Source organism: Lepisosteus platostomus, chromosome 12, assembly GCF_059453375.1.
Source record: "Lepisosteus platostomus isolate fLepPlt1 chromosome 12, fLepPlt1.hap1, whole genome shotgun sequence".
Lineage (NCBI taxonomy): Eukaryota > Metazoa > Chordata > Actinopteri > Semionotiformes > Lepisosteidae > Lepisosteus > Lepisosteus platostomus.
The window spans coordinates 8,820,677-8,838,473 of record NC_142622.1 but is presented as its reverse complement, the minus strand read 5'-3'; the positions used below and the strand labels follow the sequence as shown (position 1 = coordinate 8,838,473).

At 39.5% G+C, this 17,797-nt stretch overlaps 1 protein-coding gene across 2 annotated transcripts in view; it reads right to left on the bottom strand.

The window, feature by feature from the left end:
• Positions 1-17,797, bottom strand: part of vps13b (vacuolar protein sorting 13 homolog B) — a 325,535-nt gene that overhangs the window by 163,302 nt on the left and 144,436 nt on the right. For both annotated transcript variants that reach the window (XM_088600797.1, XM_088600796.1), the window contains exon 22: positions 3,448-3,575. In XM_088600797.1, coding sequence (XP_088456923.1) covers positions 3,448-3,575 — 128 coding nt within the window. The remainder of the gene's footprint in view (positions 1-3,447; positions 3,576-17,797) is intronic.

Here is a 17,797-nt window from a genome sequence, read left to right as displayed (position 1 = left end):
CTCAATTCATATTATGTCAAGGCTGGTGAAGGCAAGGGTGTCCTGCTTGGGGCGGCCTACGGTTCTAGGAGAAGGCAACAGCACAGCGGTCTGTTCCGAGCGGGGTACCCCCTGATGTGCTCATGCCTGGGTAAACCAGCACAGGTGGGACAACACAGAAACCAAGGCCAGTAGTAAACTTAGTGACCGCTGAAGCCACACTGCAGCTCCCTTAAAGCAATTTAAATGAAACTGTGTGTGACCGCTACCCCCAAGCAACTCCTGAAAGGTCTGGTCTGTACGCCCTTTCAGTTGTAGAAAAACATGTAACAGCCCTGTTCATTTTATGGCTTATTAGAAGATTTTAGAACAGTTCCTGTATGTTTTCGGTCTGAATGCCTTGGTGGCAGTTACGCAGGAGAAAGAAAAAAAACACAACTGCCATGTTAAAGAGATAAATCACATGAAGTACAGCAAAACTGCAAGTTTTGCTTAAAACAAGAGACGGGTTTATCAGTGTTGTTTTCACTAATACGTCTGTGCTAACAAAACTGAAACATTTTCACCAGGATCATTTTCACTTGACAAAATTGTCCCATTAGCATCTTCTAAAAAGAACATTTAAGAACAGAGAAAGCTGGTTATTAACTACCAATAGAAAAATGTTAATCCTCTTCTCAAGTTTTCAGGAAGTCAGACCAGAAATGCCAACACCATGAGCAGCAATGTTTTTTTTCCTGGCCATAATGCTGCACTTATGACCAACAGACTCTGAGCCTGAGGAGGAGGAAAAGGTAACACAATAACAAGAAACAAGGGACCACTACATTTCTTTCAACTAAATCCAGCGGTGCTCTTTTAATTATGTACTGTAGGACACCTTAAGGACACTATCTTACTACAAGTTTTTTTTTAAATAAAAGAATGGGTGTAAATTGGAAGCACTCTCTGGTTTTATTATGTTTCCGACTAAAGAAAGCTAAAATGAAGAATTTTGGAAATACTTGAAGAAGAAAATACTTAAAAGTAAATTTATATTTTGTTAATGCAGTTAAGTACTGTATACAGACGATTTATCTTCATTTTCATAATACAAAAGGCCTCATTGTTGTTATTAACTAAATGTCATCGCATGACAAACCAGTGTGATACCTTCTCGTCTATCAAACATTATAATTTGTTGGCTATGAACACCTACAGCAGGTCTCTTATCACAGGGCACCCTAAGGTGCAATATTTCATGTCACATAAAATATGATGTTTTACCTCTTTAATAAAATTATGGAGCGCTGCACAATGTCAAAGTATTCAAGGTCTCTGGCATCTCTGGTATTGAAATGTTATACTGCATTCTATAATCACTATGTGTATAATACATAAAATACAGTCAAAGAAACTAAATTATCAGAACAAACTAGTATCAACAAAATCCACAATCTGTAGTTGACCCCTACGGTCACATCAATCAAAGCAGATGAGCAGTCAGAAAGATCCCCTCTCTAGTTTCTCTTTTCAAACTCAAAAGAAGAAAGGAACACACCACATGCAAAAATGAGCACATGCATAGCTTAAGCGAGACCCATTAGGTATTCAGTTTACATCACACTAAAGTAAATTATTGGACTGAAGTCCTTCAATGCCAGGTGTTGGTTTGGTCTGGATTCACCGATATGTCATCAGAACTCTCTCCTAATTACCATGACAGTGTTGTCCCAGAACTGGTGAAAACAGCCACTGCTGCATTTTTCTGCTTCAGCACTGACACACAGTACAAAAATACATTTTTTTAATCCAAAATGTAAACAGTGGGTTAAATTTGGAAAATGAAAAAGTGGTTTTAATGATACCAGAAAGAAAAAAGAGTAATGCATCATGACCTCATCATCATATAATTCATCATATAATTTGTGCAACAATTAATTTTATGTAAAAAAAATTAAAATCACCTAAACTGCAGGCAGAGGTTCTGCTAGGTTGCCAAGGTATGAGGCCAGAAATAAGATGAAAAGCTGCAGGCTACAGTACATGATCATGTCAGCAAGAAAAGCCTGCTGTAAGAACAGGAGGCGATTTTCAGCACTTCATAAGGTACAAAAACAATACTTCTAAGCCATCCGTCTTCCTTATTGAAAAAAGTCAAACCTTAACGCTCATCTACTCTTTTAATTAGTGAATGCTTTCAAAGTGCAGTGCCCGAGATTGAGACCCTGTCATGATTGACTGTTTTTTAATCGTTTTCAGTTCTGGTACAGTCACGCATTTTAACCATGAAGAATGTACTGTAAGTAACTTGTAAAGGTCATGTCATTAACAGTGGCAATTAACTAACAAGGTCTAATTTGTCAAAGAACCCGTTCGATTAAAATATCAAAAGAGTCCAGCTGGAAACAAGCAGCAGCTGACACTGGGATGACAAGAGACAGGAATAGGAAACACGGGATTAGAGTGTTCAACCTGTGAGGTACTCAATGACTTTGAAGGGTATCCCCAGAAATAAGGGGAAAACCACATTAACTCCAAGTCTAAAAGCCTGCAAAATAATTGCTCTTACAAAAAGGATCTCTTCTTTGCTGGTGAAGGTTCTGGTGACCATCAGTCCTGTAAATGAACAGCTGTAATTCTAACAAGTAGAGGATTTCATCTCCACTATCCTGCCGAAATGTTTGTTTTTATGTTTGTAGGGTTTTTTTGGGGAGGGGGCTGAGACTTTTAATGCAGGGAGGTTATTTTTAATGGTGGGGATTAACTGTTCCATTGGACAACAAACAGAAGACATAGAACAATCGCTTTGTTAATTTCGTAGTGATCTTAAAATTAAACTTGCTTCAGCAGTAAACTTAACTACATAATTAAGCAATGTGGAGCAGTGGAACTCATTATGTGTTGTGAAATAATTACAACAATAAAAGGACAAGCAACAAAAAGATATAGAAGTATGAGGTCACTTGCTGGCTCTAATGCAGCAACACGAACAGTAGGTCCAATTAATGTTGTCATCTATTACCTTATGAGGGATGTTTCACATTTTTTTCTTTTGGACAAATTTAGGGTGTTACCTCGTAGGACCCATACAACCAATGCATGTTCTCTTTTTTTAATGAGGTACTTCTGTACTTCTGTACTGTAGGTCTGAACATTTGATTGTTGCCAATAAGGGATGACCTGCAGCTAGGGGGCTGCACTTCAGTGCTAGGTGAAGTGCATGATGAAAAGTGCAGTATGCCAAGTGCTTTGTGATGCAGCGAATTGAAAACTGCTACACAAATGCAAGCAATCATTGATTACTTCTCAGTACTGATTCCCCCCCCCCCCCAACCCAGGGGTGTGCAGGGTAATTCAAACATTTTTGGAGTGTTAGCCTGATCATTTCTACAACGTAAGCAACCATGGAATTCTAAACACTTGAAGGATTATTTCCTCCAAAAGCAAATTTAGGATTCTTCGTCACGGTCTTGAAAAAGAACTTACCTGAAGTGTAAGGCGCTTCACCCCGTCCCAGACCAGCCCAATGAACTCCTTCATTTTCTCCTCCGAGCTTGTCCAGGGCTCTGGTGCTCTTGGCATGACCTTTACGGGCAAGGACAGAGGCCGGGACTCTGAAACACACAGGGCAACACGACACAGCTGACCAGGGAGGCACCTCACTGCGCAGAACATGTGGAACTCTATGGCAAAAATTTAACTTTTGCAGAGCAGCCTTTAATGTCATCACATCTATTATAGGGGCTCCTAGACATTACACACAGAGGCATCACAGAGCACTGCTGACAACCCGAGCTTCGTATAAAAAACTGATGTTGCAGAGCTGCACTGCGGTTCGCTGCCATTATTTCTAAACATCTTATTCAGTCACTCTGAAGGTCTTTTCACCTGCTGTCAACTAACCTGAGTGACTATGACAGCCCCAAAATATATTATTGTCATACAAAATACCAATGTCTGATATATCTACAGTAGTTAATCTGTCACAGTTGTATAAAAATAAAATAACGCATGCAGTACATGGTACATCGCAATCCCTTAGCTGCTCAAACGCAGCTCAGTTTTTACATTTCTTACCTCCCCATTTGCACTTTAAGGAAAATCAGCGCAGTGAAAAGTGAATCATGACAATGCAGAGCCCTGAACAACGACCTGCCATCCGCCCGTCAACTGATAATATCCTATAGGGTTCCAACTACCCAAAGAAGGCTGACAAAGAGTTAACCATGGCTCTTTTTTTAAAAACACTCATTACAAAACTAACAACAGTTCTTTCCACCAGAGAGAAAAAAAAAAAAGCTTTTCACCGCTTTAAAAATCGGAATGTTTAACCCATCAAAATGTGAGACGTTCAGATGCAGAGGGACCACGCAACGTCTCTGAAGAGACATTAAAGCGTTCGCAGTGATTTAAAGGTTTGACTCTTCAGCAGCTATCCCAGAGTCGTCGTGAAAAGGTGATGTCACTCATCTTGAGGCACTTTTTAGACCTCTAGCCCCTGAATATCACTTAAACAGTTGCAAGCGTTGCCTTGGTTACCAGTACACTGCGACACGCGCTAATTCTCTAGGCCTGTAGGTAAGCAGGCCGCAGGTGTGGGCTGCCCCCCACCGCAATGACACTCAGACGTGCTCCATAAGGACCGGGAGGAAAGCAGCTGAGCACATAAGACTGTCACCGCTGATGGATCTCATCGTTACAGGGTGAGTAATCTTCCCAGGAACATGAAAAAGTAAAGAGAAATGTGAATCTCTCCAGATGGTTAATTGTTTTGTGTGGAACGCACAGACATTACAGTACTCTTTGCGGCTACAGCAGCGTCTTATGTGGCCCTCCTGTCTAGACTGATGACACGATCCCCGGGGAACACCCGCGCTCCTGCGCCCTGCGGTGGGCTGTACGGGCCGTTCCGCGATCCGCCGCGGCACATCGGCGCGAGGCGCCGGAACAGCCCGTCACAAACCACCTACTCGGGTTGAAGGTGCGGGGTGCTGCCGAAAATAGCTTCTTACACTCCGAAAGTATGGAGGACAGGAAAAAATGTACAGAGGTGTACAGAAAACGCCAAACGCTGATGGTGAGGTTGAAGTGAACGTTCTCCTTAGGGAAGGTGAGGAAGAAAGGCAGCCCAGCATGCCTGCAGATGCCAGGACATATCCATGGCCTCTGACTTGCACAACCCCTGTCTATCACTGCTGGTCACGCCGCACACAAGAACAGCACTCTCCTCTTCAACCACATCGTGTGGGACAGCTGTTAACTTGTGACCGCATGACCAGTTTCACCTTATTTTTCCTGAGGAAAAAAAAGCACCATCACAGTTAACGCATACCCTTAAACACCTTGAAGTCCTATCTCATATTTTTACCTGAAAGAAATGTAAACATTGGGTCCATTTGCCACTTAAAGGGTGTCTGGTTTTACTCAAAAAGTACTATGGAAGTACAATCCGAAAAAAGCACACTTATGATGTTTTTAAAGTTCTCGGTTCAGTTGTTACTTAATGACAAACATATTTCGGCAAATGAGACGCATTCAGATCCTCTGGAATGCAATCAAAGTAGGCAAATTCAAAAACCATGGGGAGCTGCAGTAAACATTCCAAACCCAGTAACACAGAAGAAAGCGACTATCCTTTCATACCAATTTCAGACAGATACCTGCAAAAAAAAGATGTTTGCCCCCACACACCATGTGCTGAGTGATGCAAATCTGGAGTTTTGCACCACATTTCACTTCCTTCTGTCATCAAGAATGAGATGTAAGTGACCGAGGAGTGGTACAAATGAAAAAAAAAAGTAAACAATGAAATAGGAATGTGCTTTTAATCAAAACTCTACTAATTCCAGAATTTATTATAGAGTGAAATCCCTCTGCTTCCATACTGTTGATGAAGATCCACCAAAGCATATGCATATTTCTGCAGTGGCTTAATTTAAGCCCATGGAATGTTAAAAATGATCTTCCCCTGTCTCTACGCTAGTAAAACAGCTGTTACGCTAAGCTAATGCAGAAACACTGTTGGAGAAAAAAAATAATATGTTAACACCATCAATAGGCACTCTGATCACAGATCAAACTGAAGACAAACTGTTGTGCTCAGCATTAGGGAAATAGGCCCATCAAAGGCTCAGAATAGCATTTATGTATCTCTGTTCAAAATCAGCTGTACTACAATACACAGGCTCCCTTACCAGGCATTAGCACTTTGCTATAAAGATGGTTTTGATTTTTTGTTCAGCAGCGAAGAAAAAAATGTAAGAAATAATGACAAATACATTATTTGTATCTGTACAATATGCTCACAAATATGTTTATTTCAAAATCAACTAACTGAGTGAATGTATTAATTTAAATATCTGAAAACCGGTTAAGTTGGTTAATAACGGGTATATCCGCTTGAACTGTCTCTAACAAACCATGGGGAGGGGGTAAATAATGAATTGCTCTTCAGCTTGTAGACTTGACTCAATGTCTCAGGGTATTTTTTTCCACATGCAACAGAACGTGCAAAAAAATACCATTAAATTCAAATCAAAGCATGACAACGTGAATTTACCTAGAAGCCACCCGAGTCCATGAATCCAAAATGATCCATCTCCCAGAGAATTTGCATACACAATCTGCCCTGAGAGAACGTGCACATTCTTTTGTTCTTATTTTGCTGAACTCCTGGTATGTTCCTCATTAAGAGTGGTCTATAATAACAATGAAGTGTTGTATATTGTGTTACAGCTGCACAAAAGGCTGCATCGAGACCTCTAATAACCAGTATACTATTTGTTTTGGACGCAGGTTTGTGTTTGTTTAAACATTTATTCTGCATCATTTGTTAATATTAAAACTGCCAGGAAAACCAGCATCAAACGAAATGTTATGATGTATGACAAGAGTTCTTTCTCTTGTTTCTTTCAGGACTGTGAAGAATTTTCCCTCCTTCCTACCAGCCTCCAGTTTGTGGCTTTGGAACAGAGAGGTGGAGGAAGCGTTCACTAAGAGACTGGAACTGTACGGCTGACCTATGGAAGGGGGAGTGTGTGCCAGCACCCCCACAACTATCTGTGCAGGAAACCAGAAGGGAGGACTGACACCACAGCGGAGGAGCTAGCATGAGTCTCACTAGAGCTGTCAAGGCTGATCTTCGGGCTGCGTCACGATGGCATTTCCCTTCTTGCAGATACACACAGAAAAGTAGCGAAACGCTTCAGCTAAAAAAAAAAACGGTTTTAACTTAGTTTCTTTTTCTCTTCACCATGGTTCATTCAGATCTGATTTAACTGGAATGTCCTACAGACTACATGACCTGATTTTTCTAGGGGAGAAGTGAGGAGGCAGGTAACAGCCACTCTTCATCTGCACAGCAAGGTTGCACCCAGTCACTGAGAAGAGATACCAGTGTTCCTCGATTGTTCTCTCGCCAGATTCCCTTTCCAGTCCCATGACCTGAAATGGCGCATTACAGGGCTTGACCTGGGTGATCTCCACCCATCTGCACAGTCCAGCCTACGGAACTACCACAGCCACACAGCCCTGACCTGAGTCACCAAGAAATAATCCCATCAAGGGTGCTAAGACAACAATGAGCAAAATAAAACTGGATCTCGAAAACATGCCAACAACCCTACGAACTACTAAAGAGGGAAAGCAGGAGTGGAATCAGCAGAAAGTACTGGTATGGTTGCCTTTAATAAAGCCAATAGAAATGAGGTCTTTTTGATAGAGCTAATGTCAGACAGACTCCCTTCGTAATCAAGACGAGAATGAACACATGCCAGAGTGGTTACTGCACCCACTGCACTGCTGCGTCCCAGTAGTCTCTTAAAGAGCAGTTCACTTTGTTATTCATCTACAGAAGTAAAAACAGAACTTATCTTAACTAGTACCTAAATAGCAGTATCCTTGTAAATTTACTTGTAATGTAAGGAATTCACAAAAACCGCTGGTATTAAATAAACTGTAGTATAGTGGTGAACTACCCATCTTACCTTTTTCTTAAGGGCCCTTCACCATTACCAAGATAAGCTATTTAGACTGTTAAAAACTAAATAAAAAGTTATTCTTCAGATCAGTTTCCAGGCAACAATAATTAAATGACTACCACACAGTTATTTCAGTTAAATCTTTGATTGTTTTTTCAATAAACAGCAAGGGTAAGAGAATAGTAACAGCGGTCTGACTCATGAACCGCGAACGCAAGAAAACATCACAGGAATGCCCAATCTTTAAAAAAAAACCTCTCACAGTGACAGTGTCCCTTCAAAATCAACATTTATAACTAATCCCTGTCCCCTATGATAAAATGTGATACACAATGCTAATATTTCACAGAGATCTCCCCAGTGGAGGGAGATTAAAGTATGAGTTTCTCAAAAATTGTGCACATTTCCCCAGAGCCAACAGCTAACATTAGCATCCAAAATGATAGGAGTGAGGTCATTATTCAAATAGTTTCTCTTGTATAACTAGACACTCCGGAGGCCTGCAATCTTAACAACCTCTGAGCTAACTTCAGTTTCACAAGAATAATAAAGAAAATAGTTAAGGCAAGCTTTGTTTAGTTAAACGGAACGTAGAACTTTAAAAGAACCCCTGCTTAGGCATTAAGCACAATTTCACATTAAGCTCATTTCACAAGTGGCGAGCAAAGCTCATCCCTAGCCGGGATTTGATTATTGTTTCTCAGGCATACTCCCAGCCATGAGCCACAGAGCACCTCCTCCAACACCAGCGCATTCCCCTGTGCCAAAAGGCCAGCCTCCCATCGCAGGATTACTCACTGCTATTGGATGATATCACCTTGACGTGCTTTCTGAAATATCCCAGCAGCGCTCTCCCTCTCTACATCATCATAATCATGGCACCAGTGTGGCAGGCACACTTCATCCTCAGCAAGGAATTTGTGCCTCAGAGATACATATATATACAGTATATACAGCCCATGGCCACACAGAGCTGGAGTCTTGAAAGCAGAAGAATTCAAAACTATTGAGGGACAAGTGAATAGCTTTGTGATATGTTGACAAACGAGTGGTGATGCACTGGAAAAACAAAAAAATAACATTCAAAATGCCTCATCTAAAGTGTAGTACTTGTTGCATTCAAATTTAAATTCATAAATTAACTTTTGTGCACTTTTCACACTGCCTATAACCTGTGCAGCACAGTCCAACTCTGTAATTGTTTGTAACTCCAAAGAGGAGAAAGAGGGATTTTGTCCTAGGAAAGAATGGGGAATCACAATGTTAAAAGCTTGATCTACTGTACATAAAGAGACAAGTGTATGCCTATTACTGTACATAAGCCATTTGACAGAATTAAAACCAATTACATCAAACGCAGACCAAGGTATTCACTGTGATCTTATGTTCTGTGACCAGCAATGACTTTCGGATGGAATACAAATAAAACATCATAACATATGGATGAAGCTTTTAATGATGCTGTCATCACTATCAAGAGCCAAGTGAAATCAAAAAGTCAAATGATATCATTACAGACAACAAAACACATACAACGTGTATATCTTTATCGATATGAAAAATGAATGGTGTCATGAAAATGCTCTAAATATGTATTACTCTTTGGACACCATGCAAAAAATTAATACATTTGTTTGCATATTTCTTTATTTTATAACAAACATAAGCGAAATATCCTCAAGAAAATACTGATGCAGAAATAATAGGCTTTGGGTACCTCTGCATTCACTTAATTTATACAGATCTTGATTCATGGGGGCACTCCCCTAATTAATGTTCTCTATATCTGTTTGAAGGAGATTATTTTTAACTTTAATTTAATCTACTTTTATTCATCTCACCATCATTCATTTATCTAAGCAAAAAGAAATCTGTTCTTCCCCATAACACGGCAGCAATGAGGGGCTTTCCAACTGCAGAGGGATAGATACTGTAATTCATCCTAACACCTTAACACCAATATCTTAAAATAACTTCAAATATCTCTTGTGTGGAAGGTGCCAAATAAACAACAAACTACAACATGGAATTTAATTATCTCACTATACACAGTACAGTGACAGAAACAGATACCACAACTACTTACTGGTTCTGTAGGAAACGTCCCTTTGAGAGCTAGCAGACAATGCAATATTTAAACAGATCAAAATAGATATGGTCTCCATTAATAATACCAAGATAAAACCCTGAGAAAATATTTTGGCTCAGAGCATCTAGGTCTGTGGTTCCCAGTTTTGGTCCTGGAGGAACACTGTTGCTGGATTTCATTCCAGCTAACCTCTACAGTACATCTCTGTTGCGAAATGATGGTTACTACTTCTAAAAACTATAGACATTTAAGGTGTCTCTCCACAGCTTTCTTGCTGTTACTTCATACTGAGCAGCTGTGACTTGTTGCCGAACGGATAAGAAACAGACACAGGTGGGTGTGATGTTGTCGGGGTGACACCGTGTCAGGCATGGCCGCACACCTTTTTCAGAGGTGGTTATAGCGTACCTGATTGAGGGCCATTTTGAATTCTTAAAACAGCCACAAGGCCGTTACTTATTACAAATCAAGTTTGACCTTTCAAAAGCTGAAAACAATTTTAAAAATATGTCCGAAAAAGAAAACTGAAATCAAGTAGCCTGTGATTAAGAGCTCTGGGGGGGAACAAACAAACAAAAGACCCAGTGTTCCTCCGGGACCATGGTAGAGACCCGCTTTTCCATCCTGGTTTCAGACAGTATTGTTCACAAGCTGTTGCACAGCTAGGAAAAGAGAAGCTTTTTACCATATAACTAGCTTGTTTTATGCAATAAATCTCACCGCAGACTAATATCAATAATAAGCCATCAGTGATACATATAAAAATGCTATGTATACTTTTACACGAAGAAATGCAGGCTCCAGTACTTTCTAAGGTTGTTTCCAATTTGTTTTAATGTTCATAATGAAATGCATTTGTGTCTACTGTACATTACTGTACATATTTTTTTGAGGTTTTACTACATTTATTCCAGCACTCCTTACATTTTACTTTGTATGCACCGAGATGCTCCCGATATTTAAGTTATTCCTCTTCATGGCATTGTGTCTTACTAGAATCCCTGATCCGCAGCTTCTTTTCATACTCAATACGTCTAAATCAGTCTAGCAGGTCACAACAAACGACAGCGCTGATTGAAACTGGCAATGCCTGCAGACAACTACTAAAGAAATGAAACAAAACTCAAAAGTAAAATTAAACCATACGTAATTGTGCTATCACTGCACGACATCAATGGATGGAGGCTAAAAAAAATTTGGAGTTACTATACTGTATAATAAAACAAACAGCAGGGCCACCATTTGTAATTTTAGAATCTCTTTATAGAATCCAAAAGGGAAACCAATCCAGCCACTTAAATTTATTACACACAAGAACATCATCAGCTGCAAACAGAACTATTAATTTTATAAAACTTTACTCAAACATTATCATGCTTAACCATTCTCTAGGGCTGCAACAGATTCTAACTACTTACTTCACATTTACAGTAATTGAAAATACAGGTTTATTACAGTTTTAAAGATCTTAAGGCAACTACCAACAGAAATGTACTATTCTCTATATTTATGCCATCATTCTTAAATTATTTTATTTTCCAGACCATCACATTTAATTGAACTTACATCCAACTACTTTTAATCATCGATCGGTCCAATACAGGGCTATTGTGGGTCCTATCCTGGCAGACATACTGTAGTAACTTAGGTCACACTATGGACAAGGCACCTAACACACACAGAGTCCATAGCAGCTCACACACATGCACACACTGACTGATGCACGCAAGTAGGGGCACAATTTAGAGCCACCAATTAACCTGGAAAGCGTGTTTTTGGACTGTGGGAGGAAACCAGATTACCTGGAGTGAGACCAAGAGGACTTGGGTGGGGAGAACATACCAACTCAGCACAGAAGGCGACCCAGTCTAAAACACAACCCAGGAACCCCAGCAGCTGCGAGGCTGCCGTGAACAGGACAAAAAAGGTGAGCGAAGCATGACAACTTAAAAAAAAAAGTGAAATCTGAGGGGTTTTGCTTAAAGAAATAACAAAATAACAAACTGGTGTTTTAGATCAATTTGCTGAGTTGTAATTAGTCCAGCAAACTCACAACTCACCAGTCTTCTCCTTTAATGATACTTCATATTTAAAATAGAACATATGGAAATGCAACAAATACATCATGCTTTAAGACTTTAATTCCAATGATTATATGTGAAATGTCATCAGCTTTAAGCATAATTCAAGGTCTTTTTCTAAGCACTCTAGCATAGGAGTTATTTTCATATCCAATCCACCTAAACCCTGTTCATACTGCAGAAAGGAAATAATGAGGAAAAAGAATAAGTACTGAAGCAAAACCCAATGTCCTATGAGAACTAAAGCTTACACATTTTATTCATTACTATTGAACTCTATGCCATAAAGTAATTTCACACAGAAATTAAATACCTAATTAATCAAAAAAAGACTGGATTTTTATGACAGAGAAGGAAGTTTAGTTAAATGATGAAACCAAGACCTTCAACAACTTAAGAGTTGCCATTCGCCTGATTGTCTGAATATGAGCAGCTTATTGTTTCAGATAATTAGAAACACAAGTTCTAAATGCTTTACCCTCTTCGAAATTTGATTACACTAGGAAACAATTTGTAATTTTTACATCTGTTCAGCACAGTTATTTCCAAGGGGGTTTTATTTATTTTTGAGGAGTAATCCTTTTTCTTTATTTGTTGCTTCATATCAAGACAAGTTGACATACCAACACCTACTGCACACACAACTTCATTACCACCTTCCTTGATGAAAAAGGAGGCAGGAAAAAAATGATAAAAATGGGCTCAAAAGTGCCTCAACCAGTACAGGAGACCGATCGCCTAAGGACTGGTTGAGCTCTATGATCCAGGCATTACAGGTTAGAGCCTTGGGTTACCATTAGTTGACTGTGTGACTCAATGCCTTCGAGGGTACGACTGGGAGCGGTCTGGATATTTGATCGGGACACCTATTGGCAAAAAAGCAATCCTGGTGACTTCCTAGTCACCTGTGGCTTGTAATGCCAATTGGAGCAGAACTTTCCTTGAAAGGGCAGTGTAGCCTGTGACACTCTAATGTGGGCGGGACAGAGGGGTTTGTGTGTACACTTCCTGCTCCCATGTCAGGCTGTGGTGTCAGTAACTCTCCGAGCAGAGGTCTGAAAAACGATTACAGAGTGGGTGGATGTTAACATTGAAAAATAAAGCAAAAAATGAGAGAGGTAAATCAGAATGAGAAGACAACTATAATTATACCAGCATTGAAGTACATTTAATACCCTTTAACAATTTAATTAACAACTTCTTAAATTATTGAGACAAGTTAAATATTATTTCATTTTGTTTTTCAAATGAACCAATACACTGATTATGCAAAGCGCCTCTTAGCTATGATAAAGGAATGTGTTTTTTTAAATATTAAACACTAAGAAATTAGGTTTCTGCTGACCAGAAGAGTGTTCATTTGTTAATCTTCAAGTTTAGCGTTTTGATTGAATTTAGTAAAAAAAAATCCTCTTCTACTGGGACTGGTTTCTGGATGGCTGTAATAGCCAAAGAGGAATTTATCTCCAGGTCTCTTCTTGTTTTTTAGCCTCTTCCCAAGCAAAACAGTGTGGTGCAAAGCAGACGGGCAGCCCGAAGAAGTCACATTCGTGAATAAAATCTCTATAGCAGAGTGTCAAACTGTTGAAAGCTTTTGTTTTCACATGTTATCTGCCAGTTTGACTTAGCAGCTGATCTGTGCAGAACAGGTTAATCCTTAACCTAGTTTCCAAAGTACACTTACACTGCAGCCATATTGCTAGCACCCTGGGTATATAATAATAGGACATTGCATATAGTTAGGCATACAAATCCACAAAATTATTAATCATAATCCATAGTTCATAGTTTTCTTTACATTTGTCTTCCTGTACAAATTCAAACTTTATTCCTCCTTTAATTTTTTTGCTCCTACAAGTACAGCGTTCCTGTCAACACAAATGTAGCAATGTCACAGGAAGTAGTCGACCTGCCCTCAAGGGACATGTGCACACCATGAGCTGAGAGGCAGGAGGCCGCAGACCACAGACGGAGTGACAGCTGAGTGACCGTGAGCACCGGAGCTTTCCAGTGGCTTCCAGGCCATGCTGGAGACAGATGTGGTCACCAGGAATATGGAGGAGTGATGGACTGCAGGAAACCCAGGAGCCCACTTATCCCTCCAGTAAAAGGGAGGTAGTGATAAAGGGAGTCAGTTATGAGAACAGACAGGGGGTAGTGTACGGCCCAGTTGTAATGGTCTGTGCTGGAATGAGTGAAGAAAAGGGCAGGCTAACAATTCTGCGAGATGGGTTTAGATAATAAGCTCAGGAACTCTACCAGTGCCACATGCAAGCCCAGGAATGAAAGAAGAAATATGGAGACTCAGCATGTGGCTTTAAGATTGGTGCAAAGATGAGAGGCTTAAGTTTATGGGGCACTGGGGATCCTTCTGAAACAAACAGGACCTGTACATGTTGGATGGGTTGCACCTCTCACTGATGGATGCATATGGGAAGCATAGTAGTTCAGGTGGGTAGCTGCGTCAGCATGCGTAGGCTGTAAAGGAACAAGTAAGAGGTTTATTCCATGCTGAAAAAAAAGAAGAAAGAAAACACAACGTTTCAACACCAAAACACGGCCAAAACTTTGTGTTTTCTTTCTTCTTACTTGTTCCTTATGGGAAGCATATGCATACAGTAGTCAAGGAGCATTCAGACTATGGAACTGGGGGGACTGGGAGCTAAATTCTGCTTGGCTTAGGAAAGCCCAAGAAAGCAAAAAGAACATGCTTAATATAAGATCCATTCCTAACATCAAATTTATATCCATGTCTGGAATAAATTGCATAACTTGAGGTTACTCTCTTAACAGGTAACTTAGTCATTATAGGAATACTGTAACTGAGATATGACTAAAGGAAAGGAATTAATATAAACTGAAAGGTCCCACATTTTTTCAGAAAGATATCACAGAAGGGCCTGTGGTGTATCCTCTAAGATACAGAAATGAAGCAAAGGGGAACAATCTTCTGGAAAACAGAACATTTAAGGCCTTTATAACAGTTGTATGCTACAGACCATCTTATGATGACATGGGTACATGAAACGCACTTTCTGGTGACATCTGGAAGACACGTAGCAAAAATGGCATTATTGAGAGTTTTCTATTTTCCACACATTAATGGGCATATTGTGATACAACACAAGCTGCAGCTGTCATGGTTATTAAACAGTTAAACATCACTTTTTAACCCCATTTATAAGTCACCTACTAGGAAAGATATGATAGAACCACTGGGAAATTGTAACCATAATACAGTAACTATTGATGCATATTTTAAATCCCCAAAGCCCAAGCCTAAAATGAGAGTTTCGAATTTTAGAAAAGCAGACCATGAAGGAATGAGACAGAGTTTACAAGCGATGAACTGGGAACAGATGGATACAGAGTCAACAGCAGAAGAACAGTTATACTTCAAAAACAATGTTAATGCCTCAAAATGAATTAATCCTTAAACAAATTAGTCCCAAGTATGAGAAATTGTGGGCTGGGTAGTTCCATGGAGAAATTAAAATAGAAGGAAGAGTATTCAACAGAATGTGTAAAAAAGGACCAGATTCAAAGACGGAAAAAGAGTACACTAAGCTACAAATACAGCTACAAAAATGTATTGCTTAGAGAATACTGCAACAGAGGCTCAAAATAATGCAAAGCATTTTTCCATTACTACAACAGTAAAATAACTATAAATGCTGTAAACAGTTACAGCAAAACAAGTAAATAGCTCATGAAATAATAGAAGTTTAATAATAGATTAAAATATTAATTTTCAAATGAGAAGCTCTAAGAATCCAAGGCAATGTAGATACATGAATCAAGAACTTGTTAACAAACAGTAAACAGCCCATCAAAACTTCTAATTGGCTAAATGCAAGCAGTGGTGTACCACAGGGATACATTTTTGGACCACTGCTCGTGCCAATATTTCTAAAAAGTTACAGTTGTTTAGAAATGTATAATCTGCATAAAAATTATACATACAGTAAATAAGGGGAATTTTGAAATTTGGGCAATATTGGGAAGAAACCTGAACGATACAAATTAACATCAATATATACAAAAGTAGCCAATGCAGGCAGCAGAATTATACATTATATATTGCTCTGGATTGATTTAGAGCTGCAGGAAGCTACAATAGTGCTGTTTGTGTAGATACACTATTGCCTCATCCAGACATCGTGGGGCAGTAATGAAAGTAGCATACAGAAAGCGGGGTACATAGAAACAAGTGTAATGGGAAGGTATGCTCAACCCTTACAAAGACCTTATTTAGAAATGACCTAACAAGACCTTATTTAGAAAAGCGTCTAAATAGCTTTAAAACGTTCTCAAAGAAGAACAACAGGAATTTTTAATCTCAGAGGTATGTCACATATAGTCATGATGAACAAAAAAAAAGTCTCAGCAACCAGAATAGTACTGCAGAAAAAAACTAATGTTGGATACAGTAAAAAAAAAACACAACAAAAAAAACTTTGGTGTTCAACAGTGAAGCTGCAGTGTAAATAGCAAACCTACTGTATCTTACTGTATCTTTGGAAAGATTACACAAATTGTAAAAACAACTACACACATACTCGTAAATAGTACCAAAATAGTACTTGCTACAGTTGTTCTTTAAACAGGCAGTATTAATCCAGTATCACCAATCTGACCTGAAAACTCACAAGGCAATGAAACCTTTAACTGAAGTTCTGCACGAGCTCTCTGATCTCACCACCTACGTAGATGTACCTTCACAGTGAACTTGGTCTCTTGCTGACCCTAAGCCACTTATTTACTTAGGGGCAACAGGGTCACATCGAGGTGAATCACACTTCTTCCCCAGCGAATAAGGAGAGGCCTCTGTGGGTCAGAGGCCTCAAAGCAACCAGACTTGAACCAAATCCCACCATCGAACAAAGCACTTCTCAAAAAGAAACAATTCAAAAGGACATCGCCTACGGTTGATATGATCTGTTTTATTTAAGCATGTGCCAACCTTTTACTTCACCGTTCACACAGCAGAGGGAAAGGATAATATATTCAGATAAAAGAGAACGACCAAAGGGCATGGCAATGGCTCACAAATCTTAAGAAAGGGAACAATATCTAAAACGTTACTAAATAAACCATTCTGCTGGGATGTAATGACGTTTCAACCAGCTAAAAGAAACCAGTTTAAATACACTATAACAAATAAAACGACAGAAAAAACATAACTCGGGTACAAGGTAGGTGTTCACTTGTTTTTAAAGTCGGCAGTCAAGTCTGTTTTTATTTGACCGAACAGCTTGCTTCAAACTGCTCAACACAGCAAGCACTCAGATAAGGTTAGGACAGGAAGCTTCATTTGACTATTCCCATTGCTGGACGGAGGATCGGCCACAAAACATATTTCAGCATGCCTTTCACATGGAGCTTGGGTTGTGAAACTTTAGGGAATCATGACTGGCTTGTTTGGGATTAGAAGGGGATTAAGTTATGTGGAAACCAGGACTTTTTTGGGGGGGTTTTAGTGCAGATGCGCAACAGGTAAAACAAAAGCCCACTTGTCTGAAAGTGAGGCTGACAGACTGCAGCCTGTTCAGACCCTTCTGTATACAGCAGGAACCAGTGTAGTTGTTTGCTTACATACATAATGACCGAATATATAAATATAAGTAAGCAAAGATGTCTTCGTTTGGAAAACTAATTAGCTGAGTGTGGATACAAAAGAGGAGAAA